Source organism: Cyclopterus lumpus, chromosome 17 (assembly GCF_009769545.1).
Source record: "Cyclopterus lumpus isolate fCycLum1 chromosome 17, fCycLum1.pri, whole genome shotgun sequence".
Taxonomy (NCBI): domain Eukaryota; kingdom Metazoa; phylum Chordata; class Actinopteri; order Perciformes; family Cyclopteridae; genus Cyclopterus; species Cyclopterus lumpus.
Window position 1 is genome coordinate 4,005,461 of NC_046982.1, and position 21,577 is coordinate 4,027,037.

The 21,577-nt window shown below is 43.4% G+C and overlaps 1 protein-coding gene across 1 annotated transcript in view; it reads left to right on the forward strand.

Moving 5' to 3' along the window:
* The window catches only part of astn1 (astrotactin 1), a 335,249-nt gene that overhangs the window by 182,724 nt on the left and 130,948 nt on the right, over nt 1-21,577 (forward strand). The window contains exons 17-18 of the mRNA XM_034555334.1: nt 10,814-10,918; nt 19,618-19,806. Of these exons, the coding sequence (XP_034411225.1) occupies nt 10,814-10,918; nt 19,618-19,806 (294 nt within the window). The remainder of the gene's footprint in view (nt 1-10,813; nt 10,919-19,617; nt 19,807-21,577) is intronic.

A 21,577-nucleotide genomic window follows, 5' to 3' on the forward strand; every position in this document is an offset into this window, starting at 1 on the left:
CTGTTATTGTCATTCATAGTGGTTATTGGCATAAAAATACACTTTTCAAATGATATGGAAATAATGATCTGATTTCCATTTTAATATTTGCTCTAATTCTTGGCATTAGACGTTGGTTATGTAGTATAAGCTGCTTATAGCTTGTGTTAGGAAGTGATACAGGCCATGATTCCAAATATTTTTTATATGGCTATGAACACATCCTTAAATAACTATTTATGAAATGTTCACGCCAAAAACTATATTTTAGAGGATTTCATTTGAATGTTGTCATTGAACATCATTTTGATTGAATAATGCAATTATGCATCGTAATGTTGCGTAAGCTGTGAGCAGCAGGACTGTGCTTCCCACTGGCTGCTAACAGCAAACTTTTCTAGCTCTCCTCCTGCAGATTTGTACAATGATTAGTTTTCTTTTTCACAATGTGGTGTTGTCAGGGAGACAATAGGGTGCATCCCCTCAGGTTTATTAGAGCGTCCTTTGTTCTGCCGTGGCAGGCCCCAAACAACTGTCACATGATAAGTGGGCATATGGCGTTAATGGGCATGCAGGAAATCGCTCGTGAAGGAGGCATGCGGTCCCGAGGATTCGGAAAACTAGGAACCGCTTCTGAACGGGAACAGATTCTCAATTAGCTTCCCCGGTGTGTCCTAAGTGACATTTCTACTGCCAACAAGTTACCTGCATTTGTCGGGTGCTTATTCCAGCCCTGAAATCTAGCCGACTCGTCAGTCCTGTAATAAGTTGTGTACCAAAAGAAGATGTTGAGATATGTTATTGGATTGGGTCGACATTTGACCAATATCAACATGTTCCCATCTTCTGGGTAATATGAATGTTTAACTGTTGTGATATCTCACTCGAAGTTATGAACCGACCTACAATATTATTGTCATCCCTAAAGCATTGCTAAAAACAACAACCGTAATATCCAAAGTACTATTTTGGAGTGAGCAGGGTTCCGTCATTATATTCAATTCAATTCAGTTTATTTTGTATAGGCCAATATCACAAATTACTAACTTGCCTCAGAGGGCTTTACAATCTGTACACATCCGACATCCCTGTCCAAGGACCTCACATCGGATCAGGATACACAAGTGCTCCTTGAGTATGGGGATATGAATGAAAAAAGGACTAGAGAAAATAAGCCAGGAGGAGACACCGGGGCCCCCACTCCCCGGAGCGATAGGTGGATTCACAGGACGGTTTCTGGTTGTGCGTTGTCCACAGGAACAGTAATGTCGGGATTAGTGTAAAGCATTGTGTGGGGACTACCTTCCTGAAAGGAAATGAGCACAAGTGGGGAAGGCCTGCATTATGGTAATTCTTCACAGTAATCTGTCTTCGCCTTGAATTATGGAAAGCATTTGGCCGAGGCTCCAAACGGACCATCCCCGAGGTGTCTGCTCATCGTTTCTGAGGGCCAACATTTTGTTCCAGCAATTTTTTTTCTTTCTTATCAGAATTGTCTGGGCGAAGAAATCTGTGCTGCGCTGTATTACATTTAGTTTCCCATTAGATCTGAGAATGGGCCCTGCTGGATAAGTCCTAGTGCCCCCCTCCTCCCTACGTTCTTTACTTCTTCTTCCTCACTCACTCAATGCCCCCTCCCCCCCTCTTTCCCCCCTAAATCATTCATTCCTCCAGACTTATCCGAGAGTGAAATGGAGCACAGGCCAGGCTAGTTAATGGGGTTCTATGAGGCATAAGATTACTTTCCTACCTGAGCTCGTTCCTATGAATCTTCCTTAGAGAAGCGGCTGAAATAACAAACCGCTCTCAGCCGTACGGCGAACCTACGGGAGGGCTGCCGGGTGGTCCGCCCTGCGCTCGCCTGCTATTCTCTGCCCCGCTTCCCGGCGGGACGGAGTCACGAATGTTAACAAGAGAACTCAATTTGCATTCCCCCAATGCAGCCTAGTTGAAACGGGACAAAGACGGCAGGAGATTCTTTTTCTCAATGAGTTTTTATGCTGACATTCTGGTTCCCGTCCAACAACTCTGCCATTCAAGTGTTTTATGTGCGCTTTGACATCCGAGGTCTCACTAACTGGACTTCTCATAATCTGTTTTATTTAGCATCTCCATCAGAAGGAGTTGTCTGCTTTGGCTCGTTCTCTTTGACCGTGTCATTGGCTGGGACCAGCTTGACCCCTGACACCTGAACTCACCACTGTTATCACGCTCACTGCCATATCTGAATAGTGTAATGGCAACAATCTCGCTCTAGTTCACAGGTTAGTGGAGTGGGACTTAAATATGTGACCATTCAGTACGTTCATATTTTTCTAAGTGCTGGGAGTCCAAGGATACTGGGGGATGTATTTAATATAACTAAGTGCATTACTCAAGTACCGTAGTAAGGTACAATGTCGACGTACTTGTTCTTTATTGAAGCATTTCCATGCCATGCAGCTTTTTAATTCTACTCCTTTAAATTCCTTCAACAGTTATTAGTTCCCTTGGAAACTAGAAGGGTGGACTCATTAGAGTGCAGTGCCACAACCACTGCTGTGATGTTTGAACGTGAGCTGTTGAGCCATGTGTGTCACTTTATTAAGTTCTAATGAACTAACCATGTATATGTCCAATATGTGGGCGGTGATTTAGATAACGGCTGTTCAGAAATGTGCCCCCACGTTTCCAGAGATGTGACGGAAACTGGCTGGCTGGGTTGCCTTGAGAGCGGCCTGCCCTTCGCTTGAGAATCCTTCAGTGCGAACGGTCTGCTCTTCAAATAATACTGAATCGTTCATTTACACATTATGTATGTCACAAAAATGCCACCGTGGATCTGGCACATTGAAATTTTGTGACAATTACTTTGAAAATGACCCGGATAGTGTCTTTCATCTTGCAGATGATATGTAGTTCAGAGTCGACTGACGGTCAGAACAAGCTTGGCCTCCCTTTACTACAGCGACGTCACCAGAGCATGAGTGCATTCTTTCAGACGGAGCCTCTCAATCACTCACTCTCCCTCACACACACACACACACACACACACACACACACACACACACAACCAATCTCATTATCTCCCGGCAGAGATCATTAAGTGCTCTGCACACCACAGCAGAAGACATCCTCCCTAACCAATCAACAACCAGCAAACAATATTGACCTGGTGTTGGTTCAATGATAACTTCCAAATGTCATCTTCAATTCCATATGGATTGTTCCGGAGTGCGGAGGCAAAGACCTGCCACTGTAGACCTCGTCTTCAACTGCACAACAAAGGCATTCTGCGTTAAAAGGTGCTGGAAAATTAGGAACTCCAGGTGCATGAAGCTTACCTTCACACGGCTTAACTTGGCTGTTTCATCTCTCTGTTTGGACAATGAAAAAGTAGACAGGCTAACAAAGATGGATCACTGAGCCAAAAAACACTCCAATAGTTGGGAATTGAACTCTGGCTCTCATTGGAGGTTTCATAGAAGGACTGGAGAGTCGACATCCCAACGGGCTACTTCACACAGTCCCTCACAGGAATGGAATATTGATGACATTTTGCTTTGATTTATGTGACTGCAATGCACCGTAGGCCCAGCATTGTCCTGTCCCGCCCGTATGAGTTTAAAATGTAAAGCTGGGAGACGGCTCCGGCTTTATCCTGTGACGATACACTCACCCAAGGAAATAAAACTGCTTTTAAAAATCCATTTTGATCACTTATGTGTAACATGGTGTTCTTTGCCCTTGGAGAGTTCTGCGTTTAATTTTGCCATTAGTCACACGGTTAGTCTCACTAGACTCCCCACCGCCGTGCATTTAATCTGCGTTAGCGTGGCCGTGACCAGTGTGCCCCATTCTTTATCAAACTCTCCCGCTCATGAGCCCAAGTGCAGACAAATGGGAGCGCGTTGACAGACAGCAGCAGAGCTATGAACCGGCACCACGTAACTTTTTCTGCAGAAGAAGAAGAACTTTGAACGGAACTAGTTTTGAGTTGGACATGAACATGGACGACGCCTGGATTTAATCGGCCTCCTCAGCCATGGCTCAACGAGTGGACCTGCGGTTGCACTCCAAACCAAACTGTGAAGACAAACAGACGTTCATTATAAGCGGGGAAAGAAATCTACTCAAATTAAAAACAAGTCTCAAAAAAACAGTCCGGTCATAAACTATATATGATGAGAAAAGAAAACAGTCCGGTCATAAATCTTGCCTTTTGTAATGGTTCTTTTAGTTGATTTCACTGTGCAGAATCCATTTTAATTTAGCTCTGTAGTTTGCATGATAATATAATATTAGCTCCTTTGAACACATCCCATTGAGTAATGGACAAAAGATTTAACATGTTAGAAATACTTTTTGAATATAATATAGTCCAATGCAGCGCCAGCACAGATGTGCGTCCACGGGTAAACAAATGAACAACTCAAGCAGCTTATTAAACTTATTAAAGTTGTGTTGCAACATAAAGGTGTTTGTTTGTGTCTGCTCACTTTTATGTTGCAGCCTGTCAATCACTTCAGGGCTGTTGGGTAGTACACCTTATTACATCATACATTTTGGCTATTATAAATACAGAAGTCAGTAACCCTGTCTCCTATAATGCATAATAATAATAGACATAGAAAAGTGTGACATACTTCTGTATGAATAATTTAAATGTGTTATAACAGTGAATGTGAAGCAATAATAAAGTATGTTAATGTTTTACAACTTTGATTCAATATAACCCTATGATTCTTGAGTGAACTAACAATAATTGAATATTGTCATGATAAAATGCTCTCTAATGTGTCAATGGTTATTGTTATAAACCATGATAAATATCTATGATTGCTTTTAACTACAGTTATACAGTATGTGTAGTATGTTTATGGTGCATTATTGAAATGGCCAGATTGGCAACAACAGAAGTTATTATCCTTATGCAGAAAAAAATTAAATACAATTCTGTCCTTTCAGGCACCTAAAAAGTAAATGTCCCTTTCAATCGCCATCGCATAGAATGTAATCAACAAACCATCACTATGGCAACCTGGAGTAAAGACACACGTCACGTACAGCTTGTTGGAGGAAAGACATTTTTATGCCAAATGAAATCAGCTGGAGTGCAAAGCGCAGCCCAGAGAGAGAGAGAGAGAGAGAGAGAGAGAGAGAGAGAGAGAGAGAGAGAGAGAGAGAGAGAGAGACTGTGAACTTGGGATGTTTGCAAAGTGAAGTTCAGTCAAATGAATCATTCTGTCAGACAATGAGAGCAGAGGACCCCAGGGCTAAAAGGGAGACAAGGCCTTTCAGCAAGTAGGAGAATACGCCTGCGCCGCGGTATATGTTTTCTGGGCTTGTTATTCATTTTCACTCGGGGAGGCGAGGGGGTGGAGGAGGGGGGGTTATGTAGCGGAGTGCGCTCTGCCCGGCGCCGGGGAATTATATATATATATATATATATATGTGTGTCTTTCGTTCCGGGGAGCCATTTCCCATAAGAGGGGATAAATGGATGGAGCTGAAGGTGAGGACAATGCAGGAGCATCACATTTAGAGGCGTATTCATCAAGTCAGGCCTCTGCCAAAATGTTGCCTTTTCACAGCGTGCTCGTACAGGACTGGCCTTGCACGCACCCCAGCAACGCTTGTCATACTTTATATGTAATTTGTGTCACCATGTTTGTGCCGAAAATACATAATACGAAGGGAGGAGGGGTGGGGGGGGCATTTATAGCTCAATCTTGTAATGAATTAGTCACCCGTGGAATGATCATTTGTATCTGAGTCAGTCACCCAGCGTTACCTTGAGTTCTTGTGAAATAAAATATAGCTTTTCTCATCAAAACATCCGTTTACAAACTCTCACAAAACTCTTGCAGTTTAATCCAAGACTCGTCCGTCCTTTGATTCTTCCTTCACCGCGGAGGCATGCGAGAACAATCAAGGTAGCACGTTGTGAGACGTACAAATGGTAGCGTGGTATATTCTCCGCTTCCTTAGAAGATCGGCTTATAAGATACCGTTGCACATATTTGCCCTTTGACCTGTTGGAGGGAGGGTCTGTTCATGTGTCCGGAGGGTATGGGTTAGAGGTCCCTGTATGACGGTATGTTGTCTCCAAATCTTGACATATGATACTCCTCCCTGTGTCCAGAAGGTATATGTGTAGGTTGGGGGATTTCTGTGTGATGTTATCTCAAATTTTGGGGCGGGACGGCTGGCCTATATAGCCGTCGTCCCCTGCCTTTGTCCAGGAGACCTTCCGGGCTGACTAGTCGCTCGTTATGACCTGTGATTCCTATAATAAACTCTATCATACAAGAAAGAACAGTGTCCGCGGAAGATTCCTTCAAACATCATTCTTCAACATCACTGCCGCTTGAAAGATACGACAGTAGCTTCGTGGAATAAATAAGCCTTTAATGCTATTTTTCTTTCTACAATAAAATTCACTTAGACCAGAAACGCTCCATCATGAACCTTGTGTTGATTGAACCTTGTACCTGCCCGAAAAGCTTGTTTATCTTTATTTAAATGTTTTCTCTGTGTCTGTGGTTGCAATACGAAGTGTCTCAGTCACAAGCATTACCCAGATACCTCCTGGATGACGACGGGGGGGGGGGGCAGTCATAGTGATGTATGGCTGCAATCCCGCCGCTGCAGCGTGACACGGCCATCAGTTGCCATAGGAGACGAGATGATTTATATGCCGCGGCCTTTGCCAATGGCCCCCCCCGGTACAAGTGATGCTATTGTCAAAGGCCTGATCCTGCAGTTGTATGCAAAAAAAAAAAAAAAAAAAAAGAAAAGAAAAATGACGCTTGAACTAGCTTGGGTTTCATAATTTGACGTTTGTAATGATAAGATCATGTGTGCAGTGCAGCCATGACCAGAGGCCAAGGGAGGGGGATTATTTGACCTGAGGCCGATTGGTCCGTAAAGCGGCTACGCCTCTCCCTCTGCGGTGCGTGATGGATGTTTCCTCTGGCTCACCGTGTCCCGTTTCGCTTACACGTCCATGTGTTGTGCTTCTCCTGCCACCGACTATTTGATGCGGCGGATAAGACGGCGGGGTCGTCGACCAGGGGAGCGGGATGCACGGGTTTGATGGGCAGTGCATCAAAATGAAAAACCCTTCGTACATGGGTGACTTCCTTCAGGGCAAAGAAGATGGGCATTATTGATTTGGGAAGAAGATGAATGGAGAGGAGTCAATATATACTGGGCTTTAAAGGAAGAATACGAACAGTATGGAAGAATTACCTTTGGCTTGACTGAAGTGCCCGGGGGTGTTTTTAGTTTTTTGTCTCGCAGGTGACTGGTTCTGCAGTGCTTGAGAAAAATGTGAAGAGTTGGTCTCAACACCGACTTTTAAAACTGAAACTATTTTTTGCCATTTGTAGTCACATTGAATTTGGAGTAATCCAGATACGATGAACGTATGCGTCAACTTATTAATACAAATGTGCTGGTCCAGCCCTTGTGGTTCTGTAGGATGTGATATCTTTAACTGCTGAACGTGTCACTTATCGAGTTTATTGTTTGCCTGTATAATTTTCTTTCCATCTCCAAGGTGCCTAATTACCCTTTTTTTGTTCCCTCTGGTTCTTTATCATTGGGATCAATTTGCACCTTCGTTTGTGATGTTGTTCATTTTCACCCCACAACCCAATTTGCTTCGCCATTGCCCGTAAAAACCGATGCAGCAACGGAGTTGCAACATCGCCATGTGCAGCCTTGTTACCTTCGCAAAATACTTTTGCGGAGGTTATGTTTTGATCGCTGTGTATTTATTTGTAAATATGTCTGTTTGTTATTCGCATAACTCAAAAAGTATTTAACCGAATCACATGAAATTTGGTGGGATGATTGGCTGTTATCCGGGGACCATTTGATTAGATGTTGGGAGTGATCGGGCCAAAGGTCAAGGTCAAGGTCAAGGTCATGAAAAGGTCAAAATCGTATTTTTATCATAACGTGGTAAATTTTTATCCAATTGGCATGCAACTAATGCCAAAATGTTCAGAATTCAATGCCCGATCTTGTGATATACGACATGATACAATGACGTCATACATAATTCTTTTGTGATGTTTACCACAATATCTGGTATCAAGTTACATCAATTTACTGTTCCCCACACTCTCATGCCAAGTACCAAAAAGTGGCTGCGGTGAAGGTATGCGCTCTACCGAGTGCCCGTTCTAGTTTGGTTCTGCAACAGCAATATTTAAACAAAGTTAATGCAACAAATATTCAAAATGCCAACATTCTTTGAGGTGGACTTTTTCGAGGTGCCGTTTGCTGCCCCTAGTTTTAGAACAATAAAAAAAGTTGTCGCTACTGAAGCCAACCGAAAGCTTGAATCTGAATGCCGCTCTTTGAAACCTTACTGTCAAGCCCTGCACTAATGACACATTTCTGAACTGGCCTACCCTCGCTTTGCCCTCTGTGAATGCTCTTTGACACAAATTGAGAACGGCGTTGCGCCTGCTAGGGGTCAATCGGTTGGTAGAATCCGTAATGACCCAGAGAGGAAAATCGAGTGCAGATGGTAAAAAACAACCTTCACATTTAGCATGACATTATTTTTGTAAAGAGAACTAGGTCATCATTATTCTCTAACATCATCAGCAACATGCCGATAATGTACATAATCTTTTAGTAACAATGTTCCCCCCCAACAGCCATTGCACCTCAACTCCTTGCCATGAGTCCATTCAGTCATAAAATGTATATTTTAGATCAGCTTTTGGAAGTTTGATGTTGTGCACAAACATTTACTCTTCCACAATCTCATATGAGGGAATATAGTTTAAAAAGGCATCATTCAATGCTTTTCACTACTTTTTCACTCTGGGAGAAACTGCTGTCTTGATGCTTGATCAATAAGCTTCTTTAAAAAGATGTTAAGCTGTTTGTCAACAGATTTACTGCAGATTAGTCTGGATACCGACCACAGACCAATATAAGACCTTCCCTTTGCAAGAAAAATTGCAAAAGTTATTAACTTTTTTAACCTCCGATGGTAACTTTAAGAAGTTCAAATCATTCACATTTACGCCGTTCTGTTGCCAAGCAACTACGGTCCCACATATTATCTCCACAAGGGAATAGAGCAAATGAGTGACTGCACCGGCCTGAACATTCTCCATTTCAATGCAGACAAAACCAGAAAGAGAGAGAGAGACAGAACCCCAAAACCAAGTCAGGAATCAGTCAATTCCTAAGTCTGCATTATAGCCTCCTTAAAAGAAACAAGGCAAGGATCAAAGAATTCACGCACGACCAACCCATGCTTTCGTTTCCTAGGTAAGAATACAGTGATGGTCTTTTCTCGGCTCCCAGACAACATCAGCGCATTCAGAGTGCATGTATATGTATATGTTAGGGATGTCAACGGTAACTGTTCATTTGTTAACCCCTTGAGGACATTCTGTGTGAGCAAAACAGCTGCATACACACCCACTTTCTGCGTATGTGCGTGTGCATGCTGATCACAATGCGGCAATACACTTTTGGACAAAACTTTTTAGAAATGGGTGGACATTTGGCCAAAGAGCATTTTGTCAATGGAGCACTGGAGTAAAAGAAAAGAGTAATTTCCCCATCTTTTTGTCTTAAAATTGAACCAAATGGTTAGCGCTTAAGGTTTCCTTCAAAATAAAGTTCAGCTTAAGGCTCGGAGCTTCGGAGCCTCTACTGGCACCGGGTTGCCTCCCACCCTTTTCATTCCATTTAGTGTCGCTGACATCATAAATATTCACTGGAGGCCGCTCTCGTACAAATTCTCTTAGATGCAGCTCCATTGGCTTTTCCTTTTTTGTTCTGAACCGAGACTCTAGTTATGTCCGATAGAGTCTGTCACCACAGTTGGATCATGCCTCATTAATGCGTGAATCACGCCCTTCTCATTGCCAAATCGGGACGTTTACTACGTGATTAAAACAGAATACCCTTAATCACAGAATATTGGCCTTTCTCTGCGAGGTTAAGGCTTCTAAATTAAGAAATGAATCCTCTGTTATTCGCCATTCTCCCCGTTTGATCGCTCCATGATCTCCGGGAAGGTTTGACGAGGCGGTGAGAGCACATCGCTTTGTACTGTTTTAATTAGACGAGGTGAACGGCAACGGGGGGTGTCAAAAACCTGGCGTGCATTTTCCTTACAAACTGCCAAGCCCTGCTTGGTTTTACACATCATCTGAATGCGAAGCGTCGTCAGCGTCGTGCAGCAGCTGCTCCGTGCTACAAAGGAGAGAATTTTGCAAAAATGGATGGAAATTGGTTCAAGGTTTGATGCAATTTCCTGAGAGGGAAAAGTTGGATGTATCTGGGGTAGGCCACTGATATGAAAAGTATAAATGGGCTGTATATTCAAGGGAGATGTTGGCCTTCTCTTTCATCAAACACTGAAGACTTGCCTTCTCCTACTTCCCTATTTCCAAATGGAATTTATGTTAATTTCCCGTGTGTGCATTTATTTATTTTTCTTCTGTAGATCGGGCTCCACTTTGATCTAACACCGGAGACTTTGCTCGCTTCTCTCTCCTGTCATCTAATATAATATTCATATTTATCAAATATTCCTCCAAATTCTTCAGGTAAAGTAAACAGGAATGAGACGTAGATCCAACCCTTTGATGTCATGCTGAAGACGGCAATCTCCTCCGCTATAGGAGTAAATAATTCAATTCAGTTTATTTTCTATAGCCCAAAATCACAAATTACAAATTTGCCTCAGAAGGCTTTACAATCTGTACACATACGACAACCCTGTCCCAGGACCTTTTTCTCCTGTGTTTTTTCACACATGACCATATACATATGTATATATATATATGAATTTGTATGTTTTCTGCAGGTATGGTGAACTACAGCGAGGTGTCCGGCTACCCGCTCGTTCAGCACTGGAGTCTTCGCTCGGTGCTCTACCACGTCAAACTCAATCAGTGGGTCCTGTCTCAAGGTAAATCACTCTGCGCTTCGGGCAATTCATTATATATTTATATATTATTTGTTGTTGTATTGTTTATTTATGCTGCGGGAGACCACGCTTTCGGTCGGGGTCTCTGTGGCATAAACTCTCACGTTCTCCGTGAGAGGAAAATAAAAAAAACGCCATCGCCCATCAATTATTCATCCCATCGTAATTAATGTGACACATGAAGGTTAGCGGCTCATCATAACAGCTCGGCTGCTTTGTTTCATTTATTATTTTTTGATCAGCTCTGTGATTAACTGGACGATTGTCCTCTTTCCTTTCGGCTGCCGAGTTGTCCCAGCTGGTGCGTTAAGTTGCTCTCGTGACGTCATCGCTCATCTTTCAGTGCAAAGTTTATTTTAAAAGTCTTGTCAAAGGTTTGACTCTCCGTGGCCTCGTTCTCCACCGCGATATAGAAGTCAAACTCAATCAAGGCAAGAAGACTGACGTTGGTGCAGTTTAAAACCGTTATAATGCCAATAATCAACAATATGTCCCGTCCTCTCCTCATTTACATTTTGTCACTCATGGCTTCCCAGTTTCTTGCTATGATGTAATTTTGTCGTTTAGTTTTTCTAAGAAAACGTGACGTTAGGGTTGGTGGGCTCAGATAAGTACAAAAGTACTAGCATCACAATATATTAACTTAAATAAAAAGTATTAATTTGGCAAAACGGTCCATTTCAGAATAATATATATTATCGACATTTTCATAATTGCATTGCTTTGATGTTGAAGCTGGTAAATGTGGAGCTTTTTTTCACTATATACACTCACTGCTAGCAATCAAGTATTATCCTTATTCATTATATTAAATCCTAATTAATTTGATGTCCTAATATTAAACTGTATCTGCAGTTACTATTAATGAAAGCCTATCAAATAAATGTGAAGGAATGAAAAGTATTTGCCTCTAAATGTAGACCTAGTGGAGTAGAAGCATTAAGTAGCATGAAATGGAAACACTCGAGTACAAGTACCTCAAAATTGTACTTATGTACAGTAGAAAGAACTAAGTCTCTTCTTATCAGCAGCAGCTTTATGCTAATACATTTCTTGAATATGGAGAGACCATCACCTCGGGGCGCATTGCAGGCAATGTAGAGATGTGGTGCTAAAAGGTTCAAGTTGGGTCTATTATATCAAATTAAACCCTTGTTTGAACAGTCAATTATGGAGCGATTGTGCGGTCGGCTCGGCTGCGGTCCTCGGAGAGAACCCTGAATGGCAATAAATGGGTCAGGGTCGAGTTCCCTTTAAACGAAATTAGCAAAATGTCACTTCAAAAGGGCACAAACCAAAAAAAAGCTGCTAAACAAGCGCAGACAAACCAGAGGGCAGCGGGGGCCCGAAGACACAGCAGCGCCTTCCGACTGGTATGATCACGACTGCTCTGTCAATTGTATAATAACTAATGTACAGCAGATCCAGAGCCACACACTTGTCTTCGGAGGGTTATAGAAGACAGAAGTGCTAGAAAAGGTGGGCTTCCCAGGAGCAATCTAGCCCAGCGTCGTGCCGACCCTTCTACAGCTCGTGAACAAGGATGACGTGCGTGAGTGTGCACACGCAGTTTGGCAACGGACGTACGGCGGACTGCAACAGCTCCTGATGCTGTATGTGAGGAGCCTTTCGCAAGAGGCCCAATATTTAGCGGCCAGGTATACACGTGTATTTGGTGGAGAAACCCACTACGCCGCGTCACTAGATGCTTCCAACTCCGTGACCTGTGGGCATGTGCAGAACATGAAATACCCAAGACGTTGCGTTATTGAATGGAATCTACAAACGGTAGCCGACACCAGTAGCTTGGAGCCAGAGACACGCTGCTTGTGTTCTGGTTTCAGGAGTGACCGTGTGAACTGGTGACTCTCAGGCCAGTACGTCCGCGGTCGCTCTCGGTGATGAACGGAACATGTAGGTTATGCAGCTAAAATAGATACAGCTGTGTTTATTATCGACGCCAACCTTTTCCACGAGTCGCTACGAGCAACCACAGACGCATATGGGGCTAAAGGTCACCAGTTAACACGGTCACGACTTCATCTGAAACACCCGCTGCTCTGAAACGGTCACCAAGCTGCCGGTATTCTGCAGAACTTGAGTTGGATTATCGGTTCTGACAAGCGAACATGAGCAGACACGTTGAAGCGGGACACAGTTATAATTCAATGTTTGTATGTCTTCTTCTTTGATGACGTCGCCCTAAAGTTAGGTTCCTGCCTCACAGAGCAAATTACTTGACGAGGAAAAGAAAACTATAATAAATGCATACATTGTTTAATGGCATTTGATTTTTCAGCATCTTTTTCAGTGCAGAACAGTTTCAATAGAACTACACAAAAACTTTTCTTCCAGTTTCCAGCTGCCTTCATGAACCCCGAGCAATAAATCTATGAAAATAAATTAGGCAGGAAGAGTGATGCGTATGTACAGGAGTCCTGCTTTATGATTGTAAATAATACGCACGTTTAACACAGCTTGAGGACAATTATATGGTTGGATGAGAGAAAAAAAATATCTATCACAGGAATATTTGAGCTTTCTATTACTCCATGTTTTAAGTTACTGTAATACACATAGCTTGGGTCTACAACATTGTAATATACTCAAACTCAAAACCAGAGCTTTCCTAGAAAGGACAACGGGGTAAAAAGCGTCGGTCTTTGCAGTACAGTCGGATACACGGAGCAGGTGTTGCTAGGAAGCAGGCTTAATGATGATCTTGTCAGAAGACGAAGCAATTATAAAACCAGAGATGTTATCATTGCGGCACGGCTGGTTGGCGATTAAATCTCTTGTCTCCTACTGGTTCAGATGTCCGACAACAAAGAAACTAAAACACGTCTGAATGAGAACAACTGCTCGGCTGTATTAAAACAAAGTGTCGGTGACCTCAGAGAGTGGGAGGGAGCTGAGCAGACGTGTAGCAGACTGACAAACGTGGCCGTGATTATGTTGAACATAATGATGTTGTCTGTGGTGAGACGACGAGGAGGAAGAGGAGGAGGAAGAAGAAGAAGAAGAAGACATTATGTAGCCATTTTCATGTCATTAGGGTTCTCTGTGGGCGCGGGTCTCTACAAAAATGTTCTGGAAACACGAGTGTGGTCGCCTTCGCATGGAAGAATAGTCTGAATGAGGCTGATGTAGTCCCGCCTCTGTAACAAGACAAAGCAGCAGCACAAAACGCTGACGCGGCTCATTAGCAATCAGCAACCGGTGTGGCCGGCAAAAAAAAAACCTGATCTAAAATCTATATTCTCTGTTTTGATTTGGTGATCACCTCTCTGACTCATGATATACCATGATATACCATCCAAACTGCATTATATGACACGTTGTTTTTCAATGCTCATAGCGTCAACACTTTTGGGACTAATCACTTTGAAACATTTTTCCTAAGTGCACATGGCATGCCTTAACTTGCAAAGACTATAGGGGGCGCTACAATAATTCGCCTAAGTTGGCCGTTTTAGCTCGTTTTTGGCACTCTTTGCCGTTTTACATTTAACGTTATCTCCCACAAAAAAATTCCGATCGACTTCAATCTTCTTTCCAGGATGATCAGAAGGCCTTGAGCATGATTATTCTGCAAAAAAACGTCGCTTTCACCCACTCTCACTTGTCGTTAAAAAAATTCTAATAAAATTCCACTTTCTGTTTTTTGTTATGCTAGAGACTGTTGCTTTAACTAAACCAATCTTTCCAAAAAATAATCCTTTAACCTTTAATTTACATGACGGGGTCTAGACTTCACATAGAGACACGTAATGCATGTATCTGTTCACATTCTCAAAGCGCCCCCTACTGGCTAAAACAAATGAGCCTAAAATGCATCAGATTCACATATAATTTACACAACGTGGTCTACACTTTACATAGAGATACATGGTGCATGTATTTGTTCACATTCTCAAAGTGCCACCTAGTGGCTCAACTGGACTTGCTCTAATCTGCCCCAAACGTGTCATGCTTGTTACAAGTCACGGCCTGAGGATATCGACAAGCTTAATTTCAGTCATAGTCAGAGCGCCACCTGTTGGCTCAACTAGACTTGCTCTAATCTGTCACAAACGTGTCATGCTTGTTACAAGTCGCGGCCTGAGGATATCGACAAGCTTATTTTCACTCACAGTCGACGCGCCGCCTACTGGCGAAAGAATATCGGGGTTACGCGACAAACGTACGACCGGCGGCCCCGCGTTCTTGGCCGAGCGGGTCGGCGTCCCGCCGGCGCCCCCGACTGGCTATTATTATAGCTGCTCGCAGCTATAATTTATTATTATTTTTCCTTCAAAACAATCCCATGGTGCTCCTGGTTTATTGCTTTCAAGCCCATACACATACTCATAAGTCCACATCCATGTGTTGCCTTAAGTAGGTGTGCAGAGGAGTTCTCCGTCGCCACTCCTTCAGTCTGAGAAGATTGAGATTTAAAGCAATGCATTGTGGGTGGTGGAGCCGGCCCATTGTGACAGCAGTGATTCAGGCTCATGTTGGCATCATCATCACAGGGCCGTGTTGTAGGGGTTAAATGGAAAGGAGGTATAAAGTGTATATCGTTCCCTGTCTTACATACATCACAAGGCTTTGTGTCCACAGAGGGACCAAGGCGCTCTGACAGCGTGTGCCATGGAAGCTTCACAGAATAAGATAACTGTGGATAAGTATTTAGTCAAGCAATGCTCCTTCTGAAGGCTGCTCCCGGGCCGCCGACACGTCGGGGACGACGCCCAACATTTGCCTCACTAGATAACTTGGGTTGGCCTGCTGGCAAATGATAATCCTTATTACCTTTGTTCATTCTCCCTGTCTGGAAGGGGAGTGCGATTTAGCCTTTTTTGTCATTTATTTCCCCAAAAAATTTGGTCGTGTTTTAAATGCATGCATTATCTCTCAAATCCATCGTAAATAGTTCCCGTTCTGATAAGTGCAGCCACCCCTGCTGTAAATACAGCCATGACACCTCTAATGCGTTTCCAACGGGGCCGCCGGGGTTTGAAAAGTGGCTGCCGCGTCTGGCGAGGATACAGTTTCTATTTCCCCTTCGCTCAGAAGCATCCCGGCAGCCTTTTTCCTTTTTTTTTTAAATTCCCATTTCCCACTTTAGCTCTTCATATTTCAACAGCCACCGCAGGGGGTCGAGGCGACTGATTTTGAGCGCCTGATAGCGACGCCCCCATCGCTCACCCTCACCACGCTCTCTTGTCACTCACTCCTGCGTCCCCCTGATTTAATTTCAGAGTAGGAGTAGGAACGGGGCGGGCCGCGAGCGCCGAGGTATTAATATTGCTCCTCTCGGAAATGATAATCACGAATCGCTGTTGCCCTTTCCCGATTTATTTACTCAGATGGATCAAACGTGCTTTTCTTTCCTTCATGTTCTGGGAGCCGCCGCTCAGCCGATTGAGTCCGCTCCAAAACGTTAAGTGTTCTTGCCTCGTTTTCAATTATGCCACCGTTGCTTTTTACGCACCGGTTTGCAGGCGCCCTTTTATCCCACCATTGGGGCTGTCGGCTCTGGCCTCTCCGAGGACACGGGCGTCCTTAAGGGAGATTGGCTGTCTACATTAGCTATAAAAAGACTCCTGAACACTGAAGCTTCTGCTGCCACTTATCCCGGTCTCACTAAAGAGAGAAACACTAATCTCCAACCTTTGGAGTCGTCCTGACGTCTCCCGGCAACGCGGCAGTGGACGGCGTTGCCATGCGCAGTCAGAAGTGCCCACTACTGTGCTGGTTCTCTACTTTGCAGCTACATTTTAGCATTAAACATTCAAATGACCCGTAATCAGGGCCCCACGCAGCTCAACTCGCGCCACAGCAAAGGCGACTCTGGCCAGTTAGAGCCGCTTTGTGGCCGATGTCGAACACAACGCGCACTTCTCTGTGAGTGAAGGGCCCGAGGTGAAAATATAGACAGCGTTTTTCGCAGAACAGAGAAGAATATCTCACGTTCTGTTTGAAGCTTGAGCTGAAAGCGTTGTGTGTCGTGCATTATTTATTAATTCGCACCAAGCTATTCATCAGGTGATCTGATTCTGAGCCTCAAAAGCACCCAAACACACACACACACACACACACACACACACACACACACGGAACTCCAGAAATTGTTTTAAAATCAAGAGGATTTCACTGTGGATGACTGAGGTGATTTTTTTTATTTATTATTATAATTTTTTTTGTCCTGTGCTAGTTAATGCTCATATGCGGTCACTGGTGTTTGGTTGATATGGTTCATGAATAATAAGCAGCCGGCTCAGATTTCCACTAAACCCGTTTTGGTCCCCGACCTTTCCGACATTCCAATCGCTGTAAAAAAATCAAACGCCTTCAGTCTCAAGTTAATAACGTGAGACAAACCTGGCTTCAAAGGGATGATGGGGGTCTTTAATGCTCAAGTAGACATCTGTGCTCTGACGTTTGCTGCCGAAAGACATCACATTGACGGCATGTCATTATCAGACACACTTTGATTATTCTATTAGTTACTCTAATTATTACAAGGTGACACCCGAACATTGATAGGCAAACAGTAATCAGGCATCGTGCTGCATCGGCATGTAATTAGACTATAAAACATTGACTTAAAGATATTTAATACAAAACTGGTAATGGCTCTGGTCCACGCCAGTGTTGTGGCTGTGGGGGCTGCATGTCAGTCAGTCCAGCACTTTGGTTACAGACTGAAAGAGTCATTGCAGGTTAATCTGCGTGCATGGTCCCAAGATGATATTTTTTTTTTTGGGGGGGGGGGGGGGGGGGGGGGGGTTGTTCCCATAACCTTTATTTTTCCGGTAGCGCCACCAGAAAGTCAAAGTTTTCTCGTATCCATGTGACTGTCTCAACATCTGCCAGATAGACATAATGCTTCCCAGATAATGTATCCTAATGACTTTAGTGATCCTCTCATATTTCCTCCAGCGCGACCATAAGATAAGATAATTATATTATCTATTATCTAATATGTGTCTCACAACGGGGGACATTTGCAGGATTACAGCAGCATAGTGGACAGCGTAATCGAAGAACCAAGAGGCATAAGGAGGAAAAACAAGATCAAAACAAGTATAATAAATACGTAATCATTTTTAATAAAATTTAAATAAAAATGAAATATGATGTAGTCCGACTGAATGGTTATTAACAGTGGATTAAACAGATTATTTATACTGTCCAGTGTATACATTGGATTTATATTACACACGGATGAACAAAGGAATGAGGAATTGTCCGTTCGTGGTGTGTGCGGCCCACTGGGAGCGGGGTTGGTTGTGCAGCCTGACAGCGGCAGGAAGGGCGGACCGGCGGTATCTCTCCTTCACACACCGCGGGTGAAGCAGCCGGTCGCTGAAGCCTCACAAAGCTGTCAGAGGGTCCGACATGGGGTGGGAGGTGCTGTCCATCAGGGATGATGGCTTAACCATCATTCTAGAGACGGGCCTGAGGATACTGCTCTATCTAAGAAACATATTGTTGTTGTTTTCTTAACATTAAACATGTTCTCGTAGGAACCCATCAGGACAGCAGAAAGTCTCTACATCTTCCGTCGCAAACTAAAAACATCTTTTTCGACTATACCTTGAATAGGGAAGGTAGAGCCGTAGTAGCACTTTAGTAGCACTTAAATGGCTTTTACGGATAGTACTTTGTAGTTTAACGTTATTGAAGAAATTGTACTTGCTTGATTCTTGTTGTTTGGACTCATGGTTTAATGCACTTATTGTAAGTCGCTTTGGATAAAAGCGTCAGCTAAATGACATGTAATGTAATGTAACCCAAAATACAAGCATGAACCCGTAAATGAGCATTATACGTCCCCTTGACGCTATCGGGTTATGCGTGCTGAACGACAACCAAAGACCTGCAGAACTAATCGCATTCCCATCAGCATCAGCTCGACTGTGTTTAAAACGCCAATTAGCAAATATTAGCATATTAACGCAAATATGAACGCACCAAACCAAGATGGTGAACATGCTAATCATACCTGCTCAGCATCCGCTGTTAGCGTCATCAGTGTGAGCATGGTGGATGAACACTGTGCCTGAACACAATCATGCTTTAATGAGGTCTACTCCGCTCTCCTCGACCGCTAATGGCTGCCGCTGATCATAACAACTATGTATATTATCACACAAATAACATAATGTTGCGGATGCTAATATATTTGATGGGGATAGTTGGTTGAAACAATCAGGATAATACGTCGGTTGCACAGCTATCTCAATCATATTAGCATTCAAAATGATCCCCCTACTACCACATTCCACTTACCATGAAATAATCGGCCTGTATGCTATTTATTCTGATAACCTTTATTAGTCATTAAACTACAAATGTTGTAAAGAAACTGGAGGTGGGAGAATGCATTTCGTGGGTTATGTGCAGTTGGAACATACAGTAATTCCAAGGCTGCCGTTCTTACCCTGTGATGTAGAGTAGTTGTTCTCAGGGTTCCCTTCGGTTCGTAAGTCAGTGGCAGTGTCTGCAAAAACCTGCAACGTTCTCCAGCTTCTTGTGTCTCATTGGAAAGACGAAAAGAAAAAACACAAGACAAAACACATTCCTATATTTCCCCCCTGACACCCAACTCAGCTTTCTTTTGTTTCACATTCCGGGTTTTGTTCTGATTGAATTATTATTATATGCTTTTTTTTTTTGTATTTCCTACCCAGCCTTCAGCTCGGCCATCCATTCTCTGGACGGGGCGACGCAGCGTAGCGACTTTGTCTCCATCCTCAGGGAGTTTGGCAACCACTACGTGCAGGAGGCAATGTACGGCTTCCAGGAGTCCTGTACCATCTGGTACCCCAACAAACAGGTCCAGAGACAGCTGTGGCTGGAGTACCAGGACATTAGCAAAGGTAGGAGACACACACACACACACACACACACACACAGTGAATGATACCTATGAATGAAAATGACACACAGTAATTACCTCGCATCGAAGGTGGCGGTGTGGGATGTGTGAGGATTAATAATCTGTCACACCCACAAAAACACATTGAGGCTCGGGATGCTGAGTGTGTGTTGGGGTGGACAGGATTATTACGTTACACATTTGCAATCTGCACGACTCTTGGACATACTTCGGCTGCACAGTGAACGCTTGGCAGGAGAAATACTTAAACCTCACGCGGGACCACTTTTGAGAATGCTCTTCTCTTGTTCCCTTTCTTTTTGGTGGTACCCGTGTTGCAGAGGAAGGTAATGGGCTCCCAGAATGGCAGTGTTGCCCAAATGCTTTTGGAGCACTCGTTTCAACCATTAGTTGTTGTTGTTGTTGTTTTTTCCCCATCTGCAATCTTTGTGGAAGTACCCCTCGTGGATTGTTTTGGTTTGGTCGATCTTTTATTCAATTTAATAACATTTTTATTAATCCACAAAGGCAATTGTATTTTGGGCATGAGTAAAAACAGACAGGACACAGACACATGCAAAAACCAAATGGGGTGTGTGTTGTTGTGTGGGCATGCAAACAAACACAGAGGAGCACTTCTCCATTCTATTCCTGGGTATTTACCCTCAATCATGTTTAATATTGACTGAACAGTGTCTGGAAATCACTGAAAGCTTATGGCGGATCTTTGGTAAGATTCAGAACGTTGTTCGGATGATGTCATGACGCCCAACACCACTTACACAACACGGTATGTGTCAAAGTGCCAAAGGCCGATCCTAACAGTTGTGCAGACTTATTCACAATAGGTTATCTTGCTGTGAAGTTTTACAGATGAAGATTTCACATTAAATAAACGAGGAAGACATTGTACTGTAAAAGCATACTGAAATGAACACATTTTGCCAACACATTCCCAGTCACAACTGGTCAAATACCATCACTTTACCTGCCCCTTTAGAGTCAGTTTTGCACATTCCCTGCTCGTTACATGCGTTCACTATCTTTTCAAAATAAACGTCCTATTTTCGCAGGACACAAACTTGTTGAAGCAAACAATACTTCTTCTTCAGCTTTAAGGAAAAGTGGTTTGGTTCAAAATAAGTATGTTTGTTAAGTAGCCTACGTAATGTACCAATATAAAACGTGAACATTCAATTTCACTGGGGACCCTAACACCGATCTCCTGAGTGAAAGTCTTCTTCACCATCAGAACCATCAGCCCCGAACTCTTGCCTTCACGCACTTTATCGCTCTTTATACTTTGGCACCTGACTTCCTCCTATAAGCTCGGTTTGGGCACAATGTGGCCGTGCGGGTAGTAACACGCGGGTCTCGGCCAAAGTGGCGTCACATCATCGGACACGCCCCCTGGAGAGTGAGGCCAAACGGGCTGAACCGGTGGCCCATTCTTAAAAACAACCTTTGGGAGCCGCTGATATGGTCTAAGTTCACGCAGAGCTGCTTCTTTTGATATAATAAATAATGATAAAGATTTTGCTTAAATACATATATATCAATTCTCACAGTAAGAGTTCGTTAAAAAAGTATTGTTAACTATACCAAACTGGTATCGGCCCTGTTACTAATAATTCCAACCAACAACCAGTGGATTGGTGTAAAGCAGGTTGAAACTGGCATACGTCCTGAGACTATATGTCGGTCCATTCGCTGATTGAAAGCCAAGCTGGCAATCACACTTGGAAGTTGGCGTGTAGCAGCAGGTGTGTTGA